Below are 26,353 nucleotides of genomic sequence, written 5' to 3'. Positions count from 1 at the left end.
TATAAAGTTGTCCTTTGAAAGTGTCTTGCCTTGTTTAGCCTTAGTCTGGGACCTAATTCAGGATTTTAAATGCACATGTAACATTGTTGCAAAATTCACTTACTATGGATGTGATTAAGTCTTTCATTGTATAAACTACAGTAATCACTTTTGTGATTCCAGGAATTTATTGCAGTTGGCCAACTACGTGGAACTACTCAAGGGAAGATTCTGTGCTTCTATGGACCTCCTGGTGTTGGCAAAACCAGCATTGCTCGATCCATAGCAAGAGCATTAAATAGAGAATATTTCCGATTCAGTGTTGGAGGAATGACTGATGTAGCGGAAATCAAGGGTCACAGGTACTTCTAGAATCTGATTGCTATAAGCTATACAATTTCACTTAAAATACTTCCAGTTGTGTTCTGATCAGTATTAAATCTTTGAATAGAATCAATTTGGAATTTGAATGTCATTCTGATGGACTTTTTAAAGCATTTCTTAGTCTTTTATTCAAAAGTTGAAATAGACTATATATAATTCACTAATCTTTATGAAATATCTAATAGTTACGTCTCTGAGTCACAATGTTATATAGATTAATCAGTAGCCATGCAAAGAAGAGTGTGCAAATAGTGATCTTACCCAGTGGTGCCACTGATGTATGAAATTTAACTGAAATTTTAAGAGGACAACATGGTAACCATGAGCCCTTTTAGATTAAGAACTGAATATACAGCATTATAGGATGGGGAATCTGATCGGGGAGGGGGGACAGAGTAGCAATAGTGATTTAAGATGGCTACTTTGTATGATTTGAGATGATACAATGAGAGTGTCTTATTAGGATTATTACAGGTGAGAAGTGGCATAATTTATTAATGCAGTACGGCTTAATGGTGGATTTTAACTTCTAGATAGATTAAGTTAAATGGTCAAGCAGAAAAGCTAGTGAATTTCTTTTGTCTTCAGGATAGAGTTTGAAAAAATTATGCCCTAGAACCAAGAGGGCAACTTTTAGTAAGATTTAAGAGTTAACAACCCACAGCGAGTGAAGACCAGAGATTGCAGATGGAATCTGCAGCAAAACAAAAAAATCAGATGCTGGAGGAACTCGGTGAGTCAGGCAGCTTATGTGGAGGGAACTGGACAATTGATATCTCAGATTGAAACCCTTCATATGGGCTGAGTGTAAATTGAATTCATTTCTTGTATGGGTATTATTCACTACCTGTTACATTCAAAAAGAAAGAACACAAAATTGCCACTAATATTACAGATTTAAGCTCGTCTGCCTTTAATGCCAGATAGTGCTTATCGGTAAACTATGAAAAAAAATCTTGAACGAGAAAATCTGCAGAAGCTGGAAATCCAAGCAACACACACAAAACACTGGAGGAACTCAGCGGGACAGGCAGCATCTATGGAAAAGAGTAGAGTCAATATTTTGAGCTGAGACACTACATCATCAGTTCTGATGAAGGGTCTGGGCCCGAAATGTCGACTGTACTCTTTTCCATAGATGCTGCCTGGCCCGCTGAGTTGCTCCAGCAATTTGCGTGTGTTGCTTAGAAAAAAAAATCTGTTGGGTAAACTACAGGGGGTTGGAATTTCTTCAAAGAATATAGTACAGGATATGTGTCTAGTCCTGAAGGAAAAGCTCTTACTGAAAAATGTACTGGAAATTGCAGGGAAGTGAATGTCAATGAGTGTTAGGAAGGGGATGTAATTAATGCCAGTAAAGAGAAAGTAATGGAGAAGGGAAAGCTGACGACTCCCATACTTGCTGGCCCGCTTCCAGTGTTTAAAATTACAGCTACAGTGATAACGGTTCTATTGGTGAGAGGTTCCAAAATATTCTGGAATACTGCCAGTGGCTTTAAAAGTAGCAACTGAACCTAGATGTTTTCAAAAAAAAACACACACACAAGGAATTCTACTGCCATTAAGGGTATAGAATTCTTTTTTTGATGGGTTGGGAGTGGAGATAAAATCTCTTACCATAACTAATGTTCTCCATTCCAGGCAATATTGTAGTAAATTTCCCCCCTCCACACCCTCTCCAGTGCTCTCACATCCTTTCTGTACTTCGGTAACCAGAACTACACCACACTACTCCAGCTAATGTTTAACTCATGTTTAAAAAAAATTGAGGCATTACTTTCCTACTTCTGTTTTCAATGTCCTGACTTATGAAGGCCAGTATCTCACATGCCTTCCTAACCAGATTATCGACCAACCATTGCCACATTCAAGGATCACTGGAGTTATGCTAAACACAAAGTACACTGCAGATGCTGTGGTCAAATCAAGATGTACAAACAAGCTGGATGAACTCAGCAGGTCGGGCAGCATCCGTTTGGTCAGATTTGGTCGGGATGCTGCCTGACCTGCTGAGTTCATCCAGCTTGTTTGTATGACTGGAGTTATACTGCAAGGTCCCTCTGTATCTCAGTATTTCTACAATTTATATCTTCATCTGATTAGAGTCATAGAAAAGTACAGTGTAACACCTGTGTAGAGCTTGCCTTATCTCGTGTGAATGGTCACAGCACTCTGAGAAAAATCTAATTATGTGGTACTACACCAGGTGCTAGTGGGCCATCAGAAGCTCTAGGTATCAGAAGGAGGCAGTGAATAGAAAACATACACTTGTGGAGGTAAGTCTTATTTATTAAAAAAAAGCAATACACACGCAGACCCCGCAGATTCATTACAACGTGGTTATTCAATTCTTTATTGAAATTTTTTTAAATGACGAAAATTCATTTTAAAGAACACTTAAAACTTCTCAAGAGCAGCTGCCATTACAGTAAACACTCAATCAGCCAATGAAAGCCCTTTACATACGCTCTCCCTCTCCCACGTAAGTAAACATTCTTGCTCCCTCGCCAATTTATTGCATTTTTTCATCCATAATGTCTGGAAAACTGCCTCCAACTTCCATTGGGGATAGTACATTTAAGATGTCTAGGAAAAACATTAGCTGGGATGTGAAATTGTAAGTAATACGGCATTTGAAAGCTGGTGAGTGTCAGGTTGATGTTGGTGCCTCTTTGAAGTTGGCTACATCGACAGTCAGAACAATTATTAAAAACTGCAGACAAGATAAAAGCTTCTGCAACGGCAACCTCAAAGTTATCATTAATGAAGGTGACTCATTCAAGGACCTATTTGCTTGAAAAAAGGAAAATAAACTAAATACAATATATGGGTAGATGACCAAACAGAATGAAACATGGCCGTAAGCTAGATGATGATAGTGAAAAAGGCAAGAAGCAATTTCAGTCATATTCAGTCAGTGTGGTACTTATCCAAGATGGCGGCGCGACGCAGCTTGCAGCGGCCACTCCGGAACTGATTATCTGTTATTTGTGAAGCGGGGTGCCGTGCACAATCATAATCGGATGAAAAATGGACATGGGAGCACGGAGGAACATCTGGAAATCTCCAAGAAGATCTTCGTTGCTGCTGCTGCTGTGAGGTCCAAGTCTCTGCTGGGAAGAACAGGCCCCCAGTCCTCGGGGTCGCGTTGCTGATGGCCGTTGGCGGGGGCATCTTAATACGCTCAGCAGAGGATGGTGCTCGGAGAAGCTGTGCCGGATGGGATGGTCGGAGGCTCGGAGGTTCGACGGACTCGGAGTCCACTGCGATCAGGTCGCTTTCAGTGTGTGCTGTGTCTGCGAGGCTGAGTCGGGTGGTGCTGTGGAAGTCCATAGCGGGGGTATTCCCTTCTGCCTGCGTGGGATGACGAGTCTGTCGGGGACCCTGAGGACTTGTGGAAACTGTGTGGTGGTTTCTTTTGAACTTATAGTCTTTTAACATCTTTGGACTATTTTTACTGTGCCCATGGTCTGTTTTTTTATCAATTATGCTATTGTTTGCACTGTTGTAACTATGTGGTTTTGTGCAGGACTTGTAGCTTTAGTTTTTGGTCTTGTTTTGTCTGTTGGAATTGGAGCTCCTTTCCGGTGAACATGCTAAGATGGTAGTGCGATATTAATACACAGCAGCCTCTCCGGCCTCTGGATTGGGGATTACCAAACGTTATGTGGATTTTCTGGTGTAGTCTGTTTTGTCATGTGCTTTTGTAATATCATGCTGGGGGAACATTGTCTCATTTTTTAACTGCATTGCATTTGTGGTTTCTAAATGACAATAATCTGAATCTGAATATTCAAGAAGAAGCTGAAGATGTATCAGTAAATTTCACAGCCAGCAGAGGTTGATTTGATAGATTTAAACAGTGCAGTAATCTCCGTAGCATATGTATCTCTGGAGAAGCAGTTGGTTCACACAGCACGAGCCTTAATAACAAAGAGCTTCAAGAATTGGCAGGGAACACATCCTGAGTGAATCTGAGGACACAGATGGAGAAGAGGAAACACCAGCAAGAAACCTTGCCACAAAATTCCTCAGCACTAGCATCACCACGATCACAGAAATCATGGGCCAGCACATCGATAATGACCCTGACTGGGAGCAAAGCAATATGGCAAAATAAGGTGTTCTCAACATGATTTCCTGCTCAAGAACTGCTTCATGAGTGGAAGCAAGGAAAGGTAGTCAAATCTTGACACCTACTTGAAGAAGAAGCAACCCACAGTCTGGTCCCTCCTCCATCACCCGCTTCCCTCCACCGTTGCTTGCTCCGCTGATGTACAGGTTAAGCCTATTTGCATGTTTCTAACTCCACAAATTACTGTGTATACATAAAATAATATATAATATATTTGGGGTTTGATTTGTTTAGCAGGCACACGTCCATTTACGTAATGTTAGAACAACCCCACATAGTGCTGATTTACGTAGCATTCCACTTCAGAGGAACACATCATCAGCATTAAGTGGGGTCTGAGTGTATACAAAATATTTACGAGTAAGCACAATTCAAAATTCCAACATTCTCTTTTAGATTCCAAATCTCAGATATCAAACGAAAACCAAATTCCTTTTTAGTTAGAATCAGTGAGATTCATTAGAATAGCTTATTACTCCAATTTATCTAAATAATTAGATCTAGTGTTGTTCCCTATTTAAAGATTTACAGATTAACTCTTACCTTTTTTATTTATCCTTAGTTAGGAAGCTAATAGAATTTCTATTTTTAAGTGTTATGGTTAACCTCAATTTCAGTTTCAGGTCAGTACGTCTACAAATCAAATTCAACTCTAAAAATATATACAGCTTAACTCCTTTCACAACAACCTCTCCAACATCACAGCTTTTAAACAAAGTAAATCTCATTTAGTCACTTATCAAAGCCAAAAATAATCAGTTCTTCCAGAAAATCAAATTCAGAACCTTTGAATGGGAAATGAACTCATACATCCAGCCGTATTAAATCCTCTGCATCTTGAAGCATTCCATTTCTGTGCTGGATCTTCGATCGTGGGTTGCTTGCCATCTTGTTTCTTGGTTTGTTAGATGACATAGTGGGTCATCCACAGAAAGTTGATTCACAAAACTTACACATAAAAAAGCTGACCTGTATATAACAGGATTACAATCTGTAAGTTCTTGTACACATTCTGTTTTCAATTTCTAAATACATAACTCAATATCACATTGTCATTTCCAAACGTTTCTCAGTTACAACAATACTGAACATATTACATACAAATTATACACTCTGAACAGTAAAAGAGTTTTAACTCACTAAATTCCATGGTATGATTAAACAGAGCTAATTCCTGGTTACTCAGAAGAGATTTTGGATGCTACCCTCGGCCTATATCGTCTCGCTGTAGCTAGTGCTCGTTATACTCGTGGCTTCAATAAATCTTTTATCAATATTATCTATTCCCCAGGGGTTTCTCCCTGAGGATTTCCAATAAGTAGGTAGACATACTAACTACTAGTTCCACTTTTAACAGTTTATATATTTAGTTAGTTTCTATAGCTTGCTGCGTTTCTGTTGCTTGCCCACACCTGTGTTAGCCACGCCTCGTTCTCACATAGCTTTTTTATTTTTAAATTCAGTAAACCTCATTTCTATCCCTCCACAGGTGGAGCTTTCTAACATTACATCTTTGGGTTTAATTAATCTGAGTTGCAGCAGCACATAAACAGGCCCTTTGGCCCAACTAGTCCATTCCAAACCATTTAAACTGCCTACTCTCATTGACCTGCACCAGAATGATAGCCCTCCATACCCCTATAGTCCATGAATGCATCCAAACTTTGCTTAAACATTGAAATCAAGTTCGCATGCAACATTTGTGCTGGCAGTTCATTCCACAGGCTCGTGAGCCACTGAGTGAAGAAGTTTCCTCTTGTGTTCCCTTTAAACTTTTCACCTTTCACCCTTAACCCATGATCTCTGGTTGTAGTCCCACTCAATCTCAATGGAAAAAGTCTGTTTGCACTTTTTTGTATACCTCTATCAGATTTCCTCTCAATCTCCTACATTTTAAGGAATAAAGTCCTAACCTATTCAGTCTTTCCTTATAACTCAGGTCCTCCGAACCCAGCAACGTAAATTTTCTCTGTACTTTTTAAATCTTATTTACACCTTTCCTCTAGGTAGGTGACCAAAGCTGCACACAGTGCTCCAAATTAGGCCTCACCTACATCTTGTACAACTTCAACATAACATCCCATCTCCTGTGCTCAATACATTGATTTATGAAGACCAATGTGCTAAAAGCCTTCTTTACAACTCTATCTAATTGTGGTGCCACTTTCATCGAATTATGGACTTATATTCCCAGATCTCTTTGTTCTACCATACTCGCCAGTGCTCTACTATTCACTGTCTAAGACTTTTCCTGGTTGGTCCTACTGAAGTGCAGCACCTCACACTTGTCTGCATTAAATTCCATGTGCTGTTTTTCAACCCATTTTTTCAGCTGATGCAGATCCCTCTGCAAGCATGATAGCCTTCCTCACTGTCTACTACACCCTTAATCTTGGTTTTATCCACATATTTGCTGGTCCAGTTATCCACATTATCATCTGGATTGTTGAGATGGATGAAAAACAACAATGCACCAAGCACAGATCTCTGCAACACAAATGCCTAAATCAGAGAGGCAACCATGTACTACCACTCTCTGGCTTCTTTCACAAAGCCAATGTTTAATCCAGTTTACTACCTCATCTTGAGTGTCCAATATCACACGCTGTGTCATTAGAACGTCTACGTACTGATTAAGGAAACTTTCTTGAACACATTTGACAATCACTATCTCATCTAGTTCTTTTACAGTATGGGAGTCCCAGTGAATACATGGAAAGTTAAAATCACCTACTATAACAACTTGTGTTTCTTGCAATCTCTCCAAGTTTATTCTTTTAAACCCCTCGGACTGTTGGTCTGTAATATAGCTCTATTGATATGGTCATACCTTTCCTATTTCTCAGTTCCACCCATAACACCTCACTGGACAAGTTCTCCATTCAGTCCTGACAGAGCACTGCCATGACATTTTCCCTGACTAGTTATGCCACCCCTCCTGAAATCCCTTCCACTCTATCATGTCTAAAACAACGGAACCCTGGAATATTGAGCTGCCAGTCCTGCCCCTCCTGCAACCAAGTCTCTCTAACGGTTATTATATCATTATTCAGGTGTTGATCCATGCTCGGAACTCATCCACCTTTCCTACGATACTTCTTGCATTAAAATATACGCATCTCAGGGCACTATTCGCACCATGCTCAACCTTCTGATTCCTGACTTTGTCTGAGGTCTTAGCAACATCTCCCTCCTCAACTTCTCCACTAACTGTTCTGGCACTCTGGTTCCCATCCCCCTGCAACTCTAATTTAAACCCCACCATGCAGCATTAACAAACCCTCCCACTAGGATACTAGATCCCTTCCAGTTCAGGTGCAAACCATTTCTTCTGTACATGACCAACCTTCCCTGGAAGAAAGCCCAATGATCCAAAAATCTTATGCCTATCTCCTGCACCTACTCCTCAGCCACATGTTAAACCGTATAATCTTAATTCTGGCCTCACCAGCATGTGGCGCGAATAGTTATCCTGAGATCACAACCCTGGTGGTCCTGCCCTTACTTTTCTCCTAACTCCTTGAAATCCCTTTGCAGAACCTCATCACTTGTCCTACCCATATCATTGATACTTACATGGACCATGACCATGACCTCTGGCTGTTCACCATCCCACTTGAGAATGACGAGGACTTAATCTGAAATGTCCTGGACCCTGGCACCCGGGAGGCAACTTGCCATCAGGGAATCTCACTCTTGCCCACAGAACTTCCTTACTATTCCCCTAACTAACAAATGCCCTACCATCACAGCTCGCCTCTTCTCCCCCCTTCCCTTCTGAGTTACAGAGCCAGACTCAATACCAGAGACCTGACCACTGTGACTTTCCTCTGCTAGGTCATTCCCTGCTCCCCCACTCCCCCACCCCAAACAGTATCCAGAGTGATATACCTATTGCTGAGGGGAGTGGCCACAGAGGTACTCTGCTCTGGTAGAGAGGTAGAGATTAGTGGCCCACATTTGCCTGAATAAAACTCCCAGCTCACACTTTACCAATACATCAGTGTGCCTCAGGTTTAAGGCTACCTTTCACAATATCAACACTAGATGGCCACTAGCATTCCAGGTTTATAGTTCAAAGTAAATTTTATTATCTATGTATATGTATGTCACCATACAAGTAAGTTTGATGCCGACACTACATTGATCAAATCACTCATACTCACACCAAAAAGTGGGGGGAAATATTGAGGTAGTGTACGTGGGTTCATTGTCCATTCAAAAATCTGATGCTGTTCCTAAAACAGAGTGCGTGACTTCACGCTCCTGTACTTCCTACTTGATGGCAGCAGCGAGAAGAGGGTATGTCCTGGGTGATGGGAGTCCATTTAAAGATGTCCTCCATGCTGGGGAAGCTAGTGCCCATTATGGACTGGCTGAGTTTGAAACCCTCTGCTGCTTTTTCTGCTCCTATGCAGTGCTCCTTCTGTACCAGATGGTGATGCAGCTAGTTAGAATCCTCTCCACGGTACATCTGCAGAAATTTGCTAGAATCTTTGGTGACATACCAAATCACTTTAAACTGCTAATGAGATACAGCTGCTGTCCTGCCTTCTTTGTAATTGCCTCAATATGTTGGACCCACCAGGATAGATCTGGTTTGGGTATGTATGGAGTGTTCTTGAAGGTGCACATTCATCCACACAGGTCTTGATGAAGTTTGGCATATTTATTCAAATTCAAAAATGAATCCCTGAATATTTTCCTGTCCACCGATTCAAAGCTGTCCTATAAGCACTCCCCCACCTCTCTTTGACAATGAAGATAGCTCATAGTCCTCATCACTGGTGCTGCAGTCCTCAGTCTCTGCCTATACGCCAGAAGTAGAAGTACAGCAAGAGATCGGACTTTCCAAAGTGTGGGCATGGGATGGCATTGTAAGTGTTCTTAATGGTGTGTAACAGTGATCAAATGTGTTGGCTCCTCTGGTTCCAGAGGTGATATGTTGGTGGTAATTGTTCAGGGACTTCCTCAAGGTTGCCTGTTAGAAGTTCCCCTGCAATGATAGAGAATACATCTGGGTTCACTGTTTCATGACTGCTGATCATGGTGCTCAGCTCCTTCAGTGCCTGCCGGACATTGGCCACAAGTGGAGCATACACTGCCAACAGGATGATAGCAGAAAACACCCTGGGTAGATAAAATGGATGACACTTGATTGATAGATGTTCCAAATTGTGTGAGTAGGACTGAGATAAAACAGCCACATCTGTGCACTACAATGAGTTGATCAAGAAACACACTCCAGCTCCTGTACCTTTGAAAGACTCTACTGTCCTTTGCAGTGGATGGTGAAGTCCTCGAGCTGCAGCACTGCATCTGAAATGGTGGGGGTGAGCCACATTTCCATGAAGCAAAGTACCCAACAGTTTCTGATGTCCCTCTGATACTGCAATCTTGTTCTGAAGTCTTCAGTTTTATTTTCCAGAGACCTAGTATTTGCCAGCATTGTAGTAGGGAGAGGAGTCTAAAGGCTCTGCATTCCAATCTTTCTTACAGACCAGCAAGCTTTCAGTGTTTAACTTTTCCTAAAAAGGAAACTGACTCAGGAGTCTGGAGTCCATCGACTCTTGAGGATCAGTTGATTTTTAAATGCCTTAAAGCGATGTTATTCTCTGAAGTCCCTTGGCTGTGACTGTAGATTTCAGCTGTAATAGTCCTAAAAGGGAATATTTGATGATTCCCTTCCGAGCTGCACACAATAAGTTGCCACTTCCTGGTGCTAACATGAGTTCCATATGCTATGAACTACTAGAGCTTCTGGTTGCTAGCCATTTTGATTCTCCTCCCCATTCCCACACCATTGTGTGTCCTCAGCCTCTTCCACTGCCAGGATGAGGCTAAACACAAACTGTAGGAACAGCACTTCATATTCTACCTGGATAATCTACAACCTGACGGCTTAAATATTGAATTCTCCAATTTCTGGTAACTGTTGCTATACTTTACATTTTTGCTCTTCCCCAATCTCCTAGACCAACAAACCCTTCATCGCACCACCCAGCCCCCGTTTCTTTCTCTTCCTCCACCCACTCCATCTGCTGATAACCCACATATGCCTCCCACTGGATCCTTTACCCCACTGTTCCCATCTGCTCACCCCTCATCTTCCTTGGTGTCATGATTCACCTTCCTTTCCTATGAGGTTCCATCACCTGCAGCCCTTTGTTAACTACACCTATCACCTCCCTGCCTCTGTCACTCTTTCCTCCTGACCCGCCCCCCCCCCCCATCTGCCTGTCACCCTTAATCACCTGGTTCCACCTATTATTTGCATGCTGAATCTACTGCTCTACTCTCTGCAGTCATGACTGTGGCAGCTCAACGCCATGTATAAATTCACAATGACATCACTGTTTTGGTAAAGTCTCAGATGGTAACAGAGGCATACAAGAATGATAGATCAGCTGGTTGAGTGGTGTCACAATAACAGCCTTGTACTCAGCATCAGGAACACAAGGAATTGATTGTGGACTTCAGGAATGGGAAGTTGGGAGAACACACACCAATCCTCATTGAGGGGTCAGCAGTGGAACTGGTGAGGATCTTTAAGTTCCTGGGTGTCAACATCTCAGAGGATCTGATTTGGGCTCAGCACATTAATACAGTCATGAAGAAGGCACACCTGCAGCTCTGCTTCATTAGGAGCTTGATGAAATTTGCTATGTCACCAAAGACTCTTGCAAATTTCTATAGATGTACAATAGAGAACATTCTGACTGTTTGCTTCACAGCCTGGCATGTAGTGAAGATTCAACTAGCTCCATCATGGGCATAATCCTCCCCACCATTGAGGACATGTTCAAGAGGCAGTGACTCAAGAAGGCGGCATCCTTCAGCATTTGGGACATGTCCTGTTTTCATTACTACTGTCAGGGAGGAGGTATCCAACCTCGCTGATTCAGGAATAGCTTCTTTCCCTCCATAATCAGATAATAAACCTGACTCTTGATTTTTTTTTCCCTCACCTCTTTATACTAACTATATCTTCCAGTCTAGTTGAAGGGTTTTGACCTGAAATGTCCACTGTCCATTTATCTCCATAGATGCTGCCTGACCTGCTGAGTTCCTCCAGCTTTTTACTTTTCATTTCTTTGGAACCTAATCATTACTAGATGAGTCACCTTAGGATTTTTATTGGTTCCCCTTTCAATCGCAGTTTGATGATGATTGAAAAGTTAACACAATTTACCCAAATTTAAGCAAATTCAGGTGGTTGTGTGGACTATGAAAAGAGCACAAGAGGTTGTAGCTGTGTCAAGTGAATGGGATAGGCCAGTGGAATAGGGAGTATGATTTGGGAAAATAAGAGATGACAAGAAAAGTAGTATATGTTTGTGTACATTTGCACCTGTGTGTACTAACTAATAATTAAGATGGCAAATCAAATGTTGGGCATTTTAAAAGGGGATTGAAAAAATAAGATTGTTTTGACATCATATAGTCTTGTCAAGAATGTCACATGTTAAGGGGACATCAGTAGCTTTCATAGCGTTTAAGGCTTTTCAAGTTCCAAACAACAATGTGTTATGCAAAATAACAGAATCTGTCAGAACTCAGATCTAACATCAGTAAGCAAATCAATTATGAACAAATGTTGTCTGATAGCACTCTTCATGATAGCTTGTTTCACTGTGATAATTAATAATGGACAGAGACAGCTTTCAACTCTATTTGATCTAAAATGTTTCCTCATTGGTTAGTGTTGTAGATGCCTATAGCTACGTTTTTCTGGGATGTGCAGCTCTGAACCATGTTCTCATCATTGTAGCGAGAAACTTGTGTCTCAAAGCCTCTAATCTATGTGGAATTTGTAACTGATTCTTGTATCCTACAGTGTGAATTCAAAGTAGCTGGTCAGGCTTGTTAAAAGGTGGAAAGACTGGGAAAGTGGAATTAAACTTGTACAAATGTGAAATAGTGCATTTTGGGAAATTAAGCTAGGGCAGGACAGAGTGATAGGTTGTTGAATAGAGACCTTGGAATGTGAGTACATGGTTCCCTGAATGTGGCAACACAGGCAGACAGGGTGATGGGGAAAGTGGATGGCTTGCCTTCATCAGCATTGAGTGCAAGATTTGGGTCATTGTGTTACAGCTGTACGTATCTTTGGTGTGGCCACACTTGGAGTGCAGTTCTGGTTGCTTTGTTGCTGAAAAGACATGATTAAGCTAGAGAAGGTGCAAAAAAAAAAAAAATTCACAATAATGCTGCCTGGATCAGAGGCCTTGAGTTATAAGGAGAAATTGTCAGTTTTCCCTAGAATGAAGGAGACTGAGAGGTGACAAGATAGAGGTGTATATAATTATGGGAGGCATAGGTAGGGTAGATAACTTGACTTTCTCTCCCACGATCGGTGTCTAAAACTAGAAGCCATTGTATTAAGGTAAATAGGAGAATGTTTAAAAGGGACTTGAGCGGTAACTGTTTCACATAGCAGTTGGTATCTAGAATGAGCTACCAGAGGAGATGACGGAGGCGGCAACAGTAACACATCTGTCTTCTGGACAGATACTTAGATTAGGATGGTATAGAGTGCTAGAGATTCAATACAGGCAAGTGGGAGTAGTGTAAATGAGCACATTGGTCAGCATAGATCTGGTGGGCCAAATGTTTCCATGTTCGACAACTGTATGACTCTTCTGTACTTATTGAACCAGCGTTAATTTCTGGCTTTGCTTCTAAACGGTGTTCAACATAGAAGTATACGGCAATATATTAATGGTTGTGGTAACCTTTTTATGCTTCTCTAATTAACGTAGGAGGACATATGTTGGAGCAATGCCTGGAAAAATCATTCAGTGTCTGAAGAAAACAAAAACTGAAAATCCATTGGTTCTTATTGATGAGGTAACCTTCTTATTGATGGTTGTAGTTAATATTTCATCTGAAAGCTTTAAACCAGTGTTAATCAAAAATTCATCATAACCTTAAAGTATAATTGCCTTTTTCATGTGTTTTCAACACTTACAGGTACTTAATTACATTTTTGTTGATTTTAATTTACACAAGCAGTATTTCCATTAGTGATCTACTGTCCTTGACTTTAGCATTAAGTAGTGTGCAGGAATTCTGAATTTTTGATCACATCAATCAATCATACTTATTTACTACAGATTGATAAAATTGGTCGTGGTTATCAAGGGGATCCATCTTCAGCTCTCCTGGAACTTCTCGATCCAGAACAGAATTTTAACTTTTTGGACCATTATCTTGATGTGCCATTCGATTTATCAAAGGTATAGTTTGGGTTCTGCAAGTCTGGTAGCACCTGCGATGAAAGAAAGGGGTTAAATTTTGGGATTGATGGCTTTCATCAAAAGTACCTGAGATTAAATCTGTTACCTCCAGATGGAACTCTCAGTGAAACATTATATGGATGATGATGTCATGTTTAGCTGATTTTATCTGGGTCATATGGGAAAGCTCTAAATAATCTCAACATCCCAGGCAACAGATGAAGAATATCACCCTGGTTCCTACTTCTGATTGCTTGTGGAAATAGCCTGAGTGGATGTCAGCGGAGGAAAAACTTGGGATTAGCTATAATATCCTGAATGGCTGAATAAGTTTGTCAATATTCTGACAACACTGAATTTTAATATTGCTGATCAAATTAATGTGAAATTAAGACAGAAGGACAAAGACTGCAAAAAATTGTACTTAATAGTCTTGTGCAGAAACATCCTGTCTGGCCATCTAAATCATTTGGAACAAGAAAGCCAAGAAATATTGTCACCAAGTCTAGGTTGCTTGAGCCTCATGAGGATTGAGGCATCTGTAGTAAAGTACCTGGAGCAAATCAGGACTCTTGGCACTGAAGCGGAAGAAAAGCACTGAAAGTACTCTGTCCAACCATTTATTTTAAATTTTGTAGGTACTTTTTATCTGCACTGCTAATGTGACTGAAACAATTCCTGAACCTCTCCGGGATCGAATGGAGATGATTAACGTTTCTGGTTATGTAGCGCAGGAGAAACTTGCAATTGCTGAGGTAAATCTGTTCCTTTTTAAATGGGCAGAATATTATTTATTACTATAAAAATAATTAAAAGCTGTGTGCATTTATTCTAATGTTTGCATTGGACATGAGAAATCGTATGTTAGTGATGCCTACATTGCATGGAATATAAATGAAGGATCTCATATATGTTCTCTATTTAATAGTGGGATTGCATTCTCTGTTCTGTATTCCTAATTTCTGGCACAAGGTTGTGAACTTGAACCATATTTCCTTACTTCAGCTATTTATGCATCCTTGCTATGCACAAAATAGATGTTGCATTTTGTCTATAGAAAAAGGCAGTGATTGCACTACAGTCTATAGCACTTTGAAATGTCTGAGGATGTAAAGTACTGTAAAAATGCATGATAATTAACTTGTACTTTCATTGCAGCGTTATCTAGTTCCCCAAGCAATGAATAGCTGTGGCCTGGATAAAGACAAGGCACAAATCACACCTGAAGCACTAACTATTCTAATCAAACAGTACTGCAGGGAAAGTGGGGTTCGCAATCTGCAAAAGCAGGTGGAAAAGGTAAGTGTCTTTGCCACTGTAGAAGTGTTCTAACATGGAAGAGACACTACAGATAACACTGTACTCAAAGGAGTGTAATAAAGTAGCCCCAGCTGTGACTCTGCATGAACTACAGTATATCATGCATCAAAATATAGAGAAATTTCTTTGTTGAAACTAAAAATCCAAAACATAATTATTATGCAGACTGATTTTCAGCTATGCTGAATCGGACATAGAATTAGACAAAACTATGTAATTTTTTTCTCTTCATTGTATTTGCTGCCCAGTAATAATAAAGATATATAAGGGGATTTCATACCTTCTATTAGTGTAAGCACTAAATGTTTTGCTGTAGTAGAGTGTTACATTGCATCACTCCATATATGCAAATAAGTCAGTAAAAATAGGTTTTCCAGCTAAAATTTTCAACCTTGTTTTCATGATCTTGCCAATTTCCATTTCTGTGACTAGTTCAATACTCCTGTCCCTGTATTTGGTAGCCATCTACATTTCTGTCCCTGTCACTTGTTTACTTCACCCACAAATTATTGTTTTTTTTTCAGCATCTAATCTTTGTTGCTTTATTGAAAAGTACAGCACAGGAATGGGCTATTTGGCCCACAATATTATGCTGAGCCAGCTGAAAAGCAAATCTAAATTCCCAAACACTAATCATTCCTATCTACACCACGTCCATATCCCTCCATCTCCCTTGCATCCATGTGCCTATCCAAACGTCTCTTAAAAGCCTTTAATATATTTGCTTCTACCACCATACTAGGCAGCACATTCCAGGCATCCACCACTCGCTGAGTAAAAAAAAACTTAACACCTCTCACCTTCAATGCCTGACCTCTGGTATTAGACATTTCAACCCTGGGAAACAAATACTCTCTGTCCGCTCTATCTATGCCTCTCATAATCTTGTTAAATCTCTGAGATCTCCCCTCAGCCTCTGCTGATAGCACATGCCTTCTAAACCAGGTAGCATCTTCTTCATCCCCTCCAAAGCCTCAACATCCTTCCTATAGTGGGGGTCCAGAACTGTATGCAAAAGTCCAGATGTTTATAAAACCAGAGTTTTTTAAAGTTGCAACACAACCTCCTGACTTTTGAACTCAATGCCTTGACTAATAAAAGCAAGCATTCCATAAGCCACCTTAACCACCTTATTGAACTGTGTGGCCACTTCAAGGAGCTATGAACCTAGATCCCAAGATCTCTCAGCTCAAGAATTCCTTCCCTGAATCACTGGGGCCTCTGCCTTTATTTAAGATACCCCCTAAAATGTGAAACCTTTACAAATCTTCTAAGTAGATGGTAGCTGATGGTGTCTAGTTGGGCATGTAATTGCAAGTGCATTTTTTTGTGTGTGGCAAATGATAAAGTTGCAAGCTAAATAACTGTAGTAAAATGAATGAGTTGTCTGAAACCTGAGCTAACAGGGAAAGTAACGATGTCAATAAGTCAGATTGAAAGTTTGTTTAAGGACCCAGAACAAACTTTGATTTGAAGTGCAATGATTCAGCATCAAATCAGGTAGTAGAGAAAAACTGAGGTGTGGAGAGGGGGGTGTAATTTTTTTTTTGCTTTCAATTTATTTAAAAATTTCTTCAACATGAATACTTGAAGAAAAGGAGCACATGCATAATAGTTGTTTTGTAATACCAGAGATTTTTTTTCCTGAACCTGGGCATAGTTAGTAAAGTCAGCACTTACTGCCTGTCTGGATGGTACTCTGTGCTGAAGAAGGGAATGAATATTTAGGATAATTGATGGAATGTCTAATAAGTGGGCAGTTTGGTGAAGATTGGAGTTAGGCAACAATTAAAAGTTATCAGTGTTTGGAAAGGGTATGAACATTTTAAACAACAGGCTTTGTAGTGAAAATTTGTTGCAGTAGATTTTTGGCAAATCCAATTACAATTTGCTGGAGCATGTTTCTATATAAAGGGGTTCCATACAGATTTGGCAACACAAGTGAATCTGCAGATGCTAGAAATAAATAAAAACAAAATGCTGGCAGAACTCAGCAGGCCAGACAGCATCTATGGGAGGAGGTAGTGACGACGTTTCGGGTGAAACCCTTCATCAGGAGTCCCGAAACGTCGTCACTACCTCCTCCCGTAAATGCTGTCTGGCCTGCTGAGTTCTGCCAGCATTTTGTGTTTTTATTTGGCTGCTTTGCTAGATGGGGAATTTTGTATCCTCTCCATGTGCAGAAGGGGATGTCTGTGGAGAACAGCTGATGAGTTTGTTCAATTGACATAATTTTACATGAGATTTCTTAGCTGTTTTTAAAAGTTTTGATGTATTACTTGGATTTGCATGTGTTTCGATACCTCATTTAAATAATTTCATAGACGATCTCTGCAGCCACAAATTACTTGATTACTCTCCTGCAGGTATTCCGCAAGGCTGCATATAAAATTGTACATAAAGAAACTGACAGGGTAGTGGCAACACCAGAGAACCTCCATGATTTTGTTGGAAAACCTATATTCACAGTGGACCGAATGTATGACGTCACTCCATCAGGAGTTGTAATGGGTTTAGCCTGGACAGCTATGGGTGAGAGGATGAGTTTTGTATTTCAAAAATGGTTCACAATAAGGACATAATATATTCTTGACAATTGTCAACTTTTCGATGTTGTTTGTCTGTCTCTGCTTCGTTCATCTGCTGAGATACCACAATGCATATTACCTCTAGAATTGCTTAATTTCATGTTTATCTATCTGACGCTGCTGCTACTTTTCACCATCCACAGAGCTAGTTTCAAGCTCCAACACAATTTTCAGTCAACCAAGTTTACTAAATCTTTTATAATCCCTCTGCTCACTAAAATGGACCACTACACTTTTTCTCCCTCAAAATTCTCAGTCATGGTCTTTCCTTCTTTTTCTGTAACTGCCTTCAACATTATGATCCTCCCTACCCCTCCAAGAATACCATGGGATTGTGCCTATAACTTCAGTTTGTTAGTTTCTAGTATAATTACAGGAAATGCTAGAAATACTCGGTTGGATACTCTCTATGGAAAGGGAAACATCTAACAATCTTCCATCCAAGATTACTGCCTATTACTGTCTAACCTAATGACGGAGTATCTCCAGCAGTTTCTGTTTTTAGTTAGATATCCAAAATCTGTGTTTTAATTTTTATTTATCATATGTAATTTTGAAGCTTGACTAGCTTTTAATAATTAAGTCAATATTTCAGTAAGAAATTGTTTGGCTTACTATATTTTCTGAGAGGGGGTGAATGCTTTATTTCTTATTCTATCTCCTTTAAGAACATAAGAAATGAAAGCAGGAGTAGTTGCTCAGGTGCTCAAGCCTGCTTTGACATTCTACAAGATCATTCCTGATCTACGTTTTTAAAAAAAAAAATCCCTGCACTGTTTCCCCTCAACCCAACCACTAGAATGTAGAAAATTATTAATCTCTATTTTTTAAGCAATTAATAAGAAAGGCTCCACAGCACATTGGTTGAGAGAATTCCAAATATTCACCGTCCTTTTCAATGAAGAACTTTCTTTTTATTTCAGTCCAAGATGGCCTATGATGCCTAGTTCTGAACTCCGGAGAAACAACCTCCATTTATCTATCTTGTCAAGCCTTTAACTAAGATTTTTTTTAATGTATTGATGAATTCAGTATCCTAAACTCTTAAGAATGTAGAGTGGTACCCTGCATAACTACTCCTCAAGTGACAAACCTGCACATCGAGAACCAGTCTGCATAAATCATAACAGGGAAGATGAGGAACTTGTTCCATTTCTCAAGTGACCATTAGGAACAATGTAAGTATTTATTTTGAGGACTGCCTTATCACATTCTTACTCTTAAAGCAGACAACATAATTAAGGACCACTCTCTCCCCAGTCATTCTCTCTCCTCCCCCTACCTGTTGCTGAGACTATAGAAAGCTTGAGAACATGTACCACCAGATTCAAGAACAGCTTCTATCCCACTTTTATCTCTCTTGAGTGGATCTCTCACACATTGGAAGATGAGCTCTTGATCTGCCAATCCACCTTATTGTAGCACGTGCACTTTGTCTGACTTTCTGCACCGAACTTTCTCTGTAACTGTAACTCTACATTCTGTTTTCTCTTAACTACCTCAGTGTAATGATGTATGGCATGATCTATCTCGTTGGCATGAGAAACATTGTTGTATCTCAGTACATATGACAATAATGAACCAATACCAATACACCTTAACTTTTGTTTGGGGTTGAATTCAATTGAGATATTGAAATTGCACAAGACCTCAGGTGATCAACCTTAGTTTCTTCTTCAGAAAGAAAAAACCAGATTCTTGGAAACTGGTTTATTGTTAGCCAGCATTATAAGTTTTAAGTATTTTAATTCTAAATATCTAAATCTCCCTGAATCTCCTCAACAACCACCCATGTCCACTCTTTTAAATAAATAGCAAAGGGGAACCAGATAGATGTCTTTTTTTTTTGGCTCTCCAACAGTGGAAACATCCTGAAATAATTGTGTCCCTTATAATACTCAATCAGGTGGTTCAACTCTCTTCATTGAAACTTCCCTTCGTCGACCAAGAGACAAAGAAAGTAAAGATGGTTCTCTTGAAGTGACTGGTCAGCTGGGAGATGTGATGAAGGAAAGTGCAAAAATTGCCTATACATTTTCCAGGGCCTTTCTCATGCAGAAAGATCCTACTAATGATTTCCTGATTCACTCGCATATTCATCTCCATGTGCCTGAAGTAAGTGTTTGAGTTATTAAGTATGCAAAGGTATTTTGTTGCATAAAAGGGATGCTAATTGCATTAATTAATTGCAACAACTTTACTTCACAACTATAAACAAAGCATTTTCTGTTGACTGTTATACGTGTACCGTACACCAAAGGCTGTATTAGCTAACACTATACTGCAACTCTGTACTAAATCAATTTGTCACTACTTTCACACAAGTGGTGTTTTGGGTAAAACCAATGTTTTTCTAGGTAATGCAATACTAAGTCTACAATATTAAGTGCAGTGAAAGGGGAAAGAAAAGGCCATTGGTTTAAAGTGCATTTATTTCAGTGCAAAAGGTTTGAGGTATGGCTGATGAACTCATGACGTGAATGAGCTCTCTGGATTGGAATATCATAACCAAAACAGAAAATAGATGAGAAAAATGCTACAGGCATGACAGGTGCAAGAAAGAAAGGGTGGTTGCTTTCTTGATGAAAGAGGACATAGCAACAGTACAACAGTCCGTGAAGAAGATATTCTTGGTCTATCATCCAGTGGGGCAATATTGGCAGAACTGAGAAATAGAAAGGGGATGTTCACTCTGGGATTTTATTATAGCCCACCTTCCCAATAGTCAGTGGGAATTGAAAGAGCTATTATGGAGAGAGTGCAGGTAGTTGTAAACATAAGGTAATACCGGTGGGAGATTTTAACTTCTCTAATGATGACTGAGCCAACCAAGGCTTCGATGGAGTGGATGTGTCCAAGAAAGCTTCCTTGATCAGTACGTTGGGGGAACCTCTAGAGAGGGTTCACCTCCTAGGGATTGAGGTAGGGCAAGTGGTGGAGCGTCTGTCAGTGAGTTCTTTGGGTCCACTGACCATAATTCTCTTACTTTTTAAGTAAGTTATGGAGAAGGAAACAGACAGTTCACAGATTAAGGTCCTGAAAGCAAGCAACACAAAATTTGGAGCCATTCAATTCAATCTTGCAAGTGTGAGATTTTTTGCAGGGAAAGAGGGAAGCCTTTAAAGAGCTGTCAAGAAATTAAGAGCTGCTCATTCCTGTTGGGGTGAAAGGCAATTTTGGCAGGTTTAGGGAAACCTAGTTGATGAAAGATATTGAAAATCTGGGTCAAGAAAAAGGAGGCATTCACTACACATAAGCAACGTGCATCTTCCAATGACTACAATTAGTGCAGGAGTGTCTTGAGAGGGAAGTTAGGGGAGCAAGAGGATATGAGAAGCAAAATCCTGAGATTCTACAGGTATATTAAGAGTAGAAGGGTCACTATGAAGAGATTAGGTCCCATCAAAGATCAACATGGCTGCTTGTGTGTGGAACCAAAGGAAATGGCTGAGATATTTAATGAATATTTCTCTTCAGCTTTTACTATGTAGAAAAATTATGAAAGTGAAAGAAGTGAGTGATGTTCTCTTGGACAACAGAAATTTATCAAGGAGGAGATTTTGGAGGCATTAAAGTACATCAAGGTAGATAAATCTCCAGAGCCTGATCTGGTGTATTCTTGAATCTTGTGGAAAGCTTGAGAAGATATTGTAGAAAGCCTTGCAGAAATTATTGCTTCACCTCTTGCCATAGGGAGATTCTGGAAAACTGGAGAGTGACTAATATGGTACCTTTTTTTAAAAAAGGTAGCAAAAATAATACAGGAAACTACAGGCCACAGATTTTGACATCGGTGGTAGGTAACTTGCTGCAGTTGATGCTGAGGGACAGGATCTACCAACATTTGGTGGGACGTTCTGATTTGGGACAGTCAGTGTAGCTTTGTGCTTGAGAATTTGTGTCTTGGAGTTCTTCCAGAATGTAACCAAGAGGGTAGATGAGGGAAGGGCGATAATTGTTTCTATATAGACTTTAGCAAGACCCTGTTAAGGTCCATCATAGCTTTTTTCCCCCAGGGAGGGGGCTACTAAAAACAAGACAGCATAGGTTATGAGAGGTGAAAGATTTAGAAGGAACATTGGAGGCAGCCCTTCATACAAAGAGTGTGTATTTGGAATTAGCTGGCAGGAATAGTAGTTGAGGCAGGAACATTATCAACATTTAAAAGGCATCTAGATAGGAGAGGTTTAGAAGACTGGGCAAATGCAGGCAGGTGGCACTAGCTCATTGGGCAACAGTGTGGTTGTAGATATCTTCACTCAAGGTATTTCCATTTACCAGGTTACCATTTCTTGCAATTATTTTAACATCTTTTAAAAAATACAACAGACTGTCAGCACAAAGCTATGTTCTGTTGATATAAATAAATATTACAGATGTGAGGGAATGATGAATTGTCGTGGAGGAAACATTGAAACATTTATCTTCCTACTCTTCCAGTGTTGACAGCTGAGTACATAACTGTTAATTTAAGCAATACAAACTATCAAATGCAATTACACTGTTAATTCACTTGTTTCTAAGATGAAACGTAGCAACATTTTAAAATACCTTATAAGTTTCAGAAGAGCGTGACCAATAAAACCAGGTGAGGTTAAAGGGAACAGGGTAAGCAAAGCCTTCTGAGGGTGTATGGCAAATGTAGCAAACATCACCTGGTGAGCCATTTGCTGAACCACTGGGATTTGCAAAATGTCAGATAGTGGATTATCAGAGGTTTACCAAACCTATACAAATAATTGCTAATGAAGAAAAAGTTTAATCCAATTCTTTTATTATCAGTGACATTGTTTAAACCTTCTAATTACTGAATTGTTTTGTTTCTCTAGGGTGCAACACCCAAGGATGGTCCAAGTGCAGGCTGTACAATTGTAACTGCGTTGCTTTCTCTGGCAATGGATCAACCTGCAAGGCAAAATTTAGCCATGACTGGTGAAGTGTCATTAACTGGAAAAATCCTGCCTGTTGGTGGAATTAAGGAGAAGACCATTGCTGTAAGTTGCAGTGAAGTTTCTGAAAGCAAAACTGGAGTTGAAAAGGAATGGCTCAAAAGCTTTATCAAAATTGTAATTGTTTAATTAAGGCACTTAACTTTAAGCTAAATAAGAGAATTTAATCATTTTTAAAGTTTTTTTTCTGCCAGTTCTAAATTTTGCAATTCTGATTTTAGTATTTTCCTAAGAATTTAAAACTCAGGTTTTCTCAAATATTTAAGATGATTTTCTTGATATAGATCAGTGTCTGTAAAGGAATCTAAAAACGTTAATAGTAGTAAATTTTAAAGCAAGTAGTCCAGAAGTTTGACTGCAGCTGAATGGTGTTTTATATTTTTTTAGGCAAGACGAGCTGGTGTAAACTGCATCATTTTACCAATGGAAAACAAAAAGGATTTTTTTGATCTACCAAAGTTTATTACAGAGGGCCTGGAGGTGCATTTTGCTGAACATTACCAGGATGTGTATAATACAGCCTTTCCAAATAAATAGGATTACTGACCACAGAACAAATGATTGAACTGATCACAAGGTATTTCTATAAATTGCCCTTTTGTAGAAATACAATCAGATGTTATGTGGTCCATAACACCACTGGAAGACTTAAAGCAACAAAGCAAATTGAGCGTGAGGAACTATGTAGCTCATTTACTAAAGTATTGTATCATATCTTGGCATCAATAATTTTGTTAAGAAATTATTTTAATAAATGTACTAGAATTATTCTTCAATTTTGATATTATAGAATCCTGGAGCAATTGGAATCAGTAGATTATGAATAAATCCTGTATGATAGCTACATGTATCAGGAAGGCTTCATATTATCTCTAGTTTTTACTAAGTTTATGTTTTACACTTGGCACAATTTGATGATTGAGAAAATGTCAACAGGATTCTTATCTCCAGAGATGTACAAGTTCTGCTTTGTGTAAGTGAAATCTGGTCTGTGATGACTTCTAGTCAAATTGTTTTTTGATATTCACTGATCATTTAAGAGTTGAGGTGCCTGGCATCTATGCTCCATGTCCAGATATGAATTGATACATTCAGAATGGTCTATTTTAATTTACTTTTCCAGTTAGTGACAAATGTGTGTTCTGCAATGTTGCTGGAATCATAAAATTCCCTCCGCATTTCCCAGTGAATCTGTGTTTGAGAATAAGACACATTGGAACAGTTGTACTGTTTCAGTAACTTGCTTTGCATTCATTAATTTATTTGGGCAACCACACCCTTTGATATTCTATTAGTTAGCCTTTGATTTTCTTCTTCAGTTGAATACAAACTGGATTGATTTTATCAATCGTTACCTGCAACTGCCTCAGCTGTAGTTATAGCTATAATTATGTCAGTTTTATAAAAAGCAAACTTGTCTGGCATCTGAAAACATGTACTCCACTTAAGAGAAGTGAGTATTAGTTGGTAGAATAATTAGTTTCAGCTGCTACCAGTTCATTTTTTATTGTACTAGGGAACTTGATGCTTCAATTTTAACCGAACAGTTGGGAATATTTTTGTTTTAATAATCAGTTTTTAGTATATTACTCGTCTGTGAAATTACTGATTTAGATTCCAATTGAAAGTAACTGAGTTTTGCTGCTGAATCTCAGATTCAGATTTATTTCTCACATGTACATCAAAAAAAATTTAAATGTGCTGTTTGTATTAGGAAGCAACACTCAAGGATGGGCTGGGGCAGCCTGTAAGCATTGCCACATTCTGGTGCCAACATAGCATGTCTGTGATGTTCAACACAACACACAAGCAGCAACAACAGAACAAAAGGTGTTCTCCCATCCTCACGGGCCTCTAATCCCAGGATAGGCCCCCTCCTGCCTCTCAAACTCGCAGATTAACCCTTCTATAGGGGTTTCGCTTATGCCTGTCCCAGTTTGTAAGGACATATTCAGCCTTAATAATCAGGTTGGATGGAGCATTGGAGATGTGCTTTTATTTAAATTATCATGGTTACAGCATTGAAGGAAGCTGTTTGCCATGTCAAGGTTCTTGCATTTTCTTTCGGGATAGCTTCCATCTCTATTGAAAGCCTACAATTTGCTATCACTACTGCCCTTGGAAGTATATGCTAGAACCATTTGCTGTATTTTTTTTCTAAATGTGTATTCCTTTTGACGATCACATTATTTAGTATCATTTAAGTCTTGATACGGCCATTTGTTTTTGTCTGCACGCCATATTAAAGATTCACCACTTGTGGAGTAATTAGTACAAGTTGCAGTTCAAGGAATTTCAGAGTTCAATTCTGGTGCTCTCTTAAGTTCTCCCCTTGAATTGGGTGAGTTTCCTCCAGGTGCAACTGGCCTGGTTTATAGCACAGGAATGTGCTTTTTCTCTGCTGTACTCTGGGATCATAGCTCAGGCTTTTTCCTTATACTTTTATCATCCCTTCTCAAACTTGGGTTATACTTTACATATCTTAAATCATTTATTGTCATCTCATAGCTGTCCTCCAACTGGGCCTGGCTTGTTTTTCAAAATCAAATCCAATAAAGGTACCATCCATTATACATTAAATATACTTCACCACAAATGCATTGTGATTCTGATCTAATTGCAAAGTTCCTCTAAAAAGCAGGGTCTCCCAGTGACCACACATTTTAATTCTACGTCCCATTCTGATACGTCTATCCATGGCCTCCTCTACTGTCAAGATGAAGCCACACTCAGGTTGGAGGAACACCTTATATACCAGCTGGGTAGCCTTCAACCTGATGGCACGAACATTGACTTCTCTAACTTCTGTTAATTCCCCTCCTCCCCTTCTTGCCCCATCCCCGACATTTAGTTGTTTTTTCTCTCTGCCCATTCTCCATCTCCCTCTGGTGCTCCCCTCCCCTTTTCTTTCTCCCTAGGCCTCCCATCCCATGATCCTTTCCCTTCTCCAGCTCTATCACTTTAGCCAATCACTTTTCCAGCTCTTAGCTTCATCCCACCCCCTCTGGTCTTCTGCTATCATTTCACATGCATTTAAAGAGGGATGAAGCTAAGAGCTGGAAAAGTGATTGGCACCCCCTTCTCCCTATAGATGCTGCCTGGCCTGCTGTGTTCCAGCAGTATTTTGTGTGTGTTGTTTGAATTTCCAGCATCTGCAGATTTCCTCGTGTTTGCTCTTTAGGTTCTCTAATCAGTGTCTTCCATTCCTGAAACCCATGCTGCCAAGATCTTTTAATTTATATTACATTATAGTTGCAGCTCAAATTGTTTAAGTTCCAGTGTTTAGACTTTGAAAATATCTTAACTCTCCCTATATTCTCTTAGGCTATTCCTGGCTGAAGATTGGCTCATGTGTTTTCCCCTCTCCATCTTTTTTAGCAATTATTTTTCAACAATGCTATCTCGTTAGTGAACCATCCCTCGTAGGCCCTAACACACAAACTTGTCTGACCTTTATGGTTTACACATCTGCCTAAATTACTCCAAGTGCCCCAGGATAGTCGTTCTGTACTATTTCTCAAGCTATGCAGTTTTTCTACACTTCCCTCCTCTTTATACTTAATAGTGACACTAGTCATGTGCTATTAAATATAAAGAAGAATAGGTAACAGAAATTCAATTTTGGAATTGCATGGTGAGGTTGTACAGACCAAACTAAATTGCCTCATAAGGAAATATGAAATAAGGCTTTAAACTAAATACCATAAATGGTTCTACAAAAGCAGTCTTCATTGTAAATGTAAACCAGGTGTTCACGTG

General features: G+C 39.6%; 1 protein-coding gene across 2 annotated transcripts in view; it reads left to right on the top strand.

Annotated features, from left to right (window-relative positions):
* lonp1 (lon peptidase 1, mitochondrial) overlaps positions 1–23,444 on the top strand; it is a 45,680-nt gene extending 22,236 nt beyond the window's left edge. Inside the window, exons 10-18 of one of the 2 annotated variants that reach the window (XM_073068649.1) lie at positions 163–341; positions 13,261–13,348; positions 13,615–13,737; positions 14,376–14,492; positions 14,896–15,036; positions 17,424–17,589; positions 19,552–19,760; positions 22,475–22,639; positions 22,982–23,444. In XM_073068649.1, the coding sequence (XP_072924750.1) occupies positions 163–341; positions 13,261–13,348; positions 13,615–13,737; positions 14,376–14,492; positions 14,896–15,036; positions 17,424–17,589; positions 19,552–19,760; positions 22,475–22,639; positions 22,982–23,131 (1,338 nt within the window). In that variant the 3' untranslated portion in view covers positions 23,132–23,444. The remainder of the gene's footprint in view (positions 1–162; positions 342–13,260; positions 13,349–13,614; positions 13,738–14,375; positions 14,493–14,895; positions 15,037–17,423; positions 17,590–19,551; positions 19,761–22,474; positions 22,640–22,981) is intronic. The other variant, XM_073068650.1, reaches the window with a different exon arrangement.
* The last annotated feature ends 2,909 nt before the right edge of the window (positions 23,445–26,353 follow it).

This window comes from Hemitrygon akajei, chromosome 16, assembly GCF_048418815.1.
Source record: "Hemitrygon akajei chromosome 16, sHemAka1.3, whole genome shotgun sequence".
NCBI classification, from domain to species: domain Eukaryota; kingdom Metazoa; phylum Chordata; class Chondrichthyes; order Myliobatiformes; family Dasyatidae; genus Hemitrygon; species Hemitrygon akajei.
This window is presented reverse-complemented; position numbering and strand designations above follow the sequence as displayed.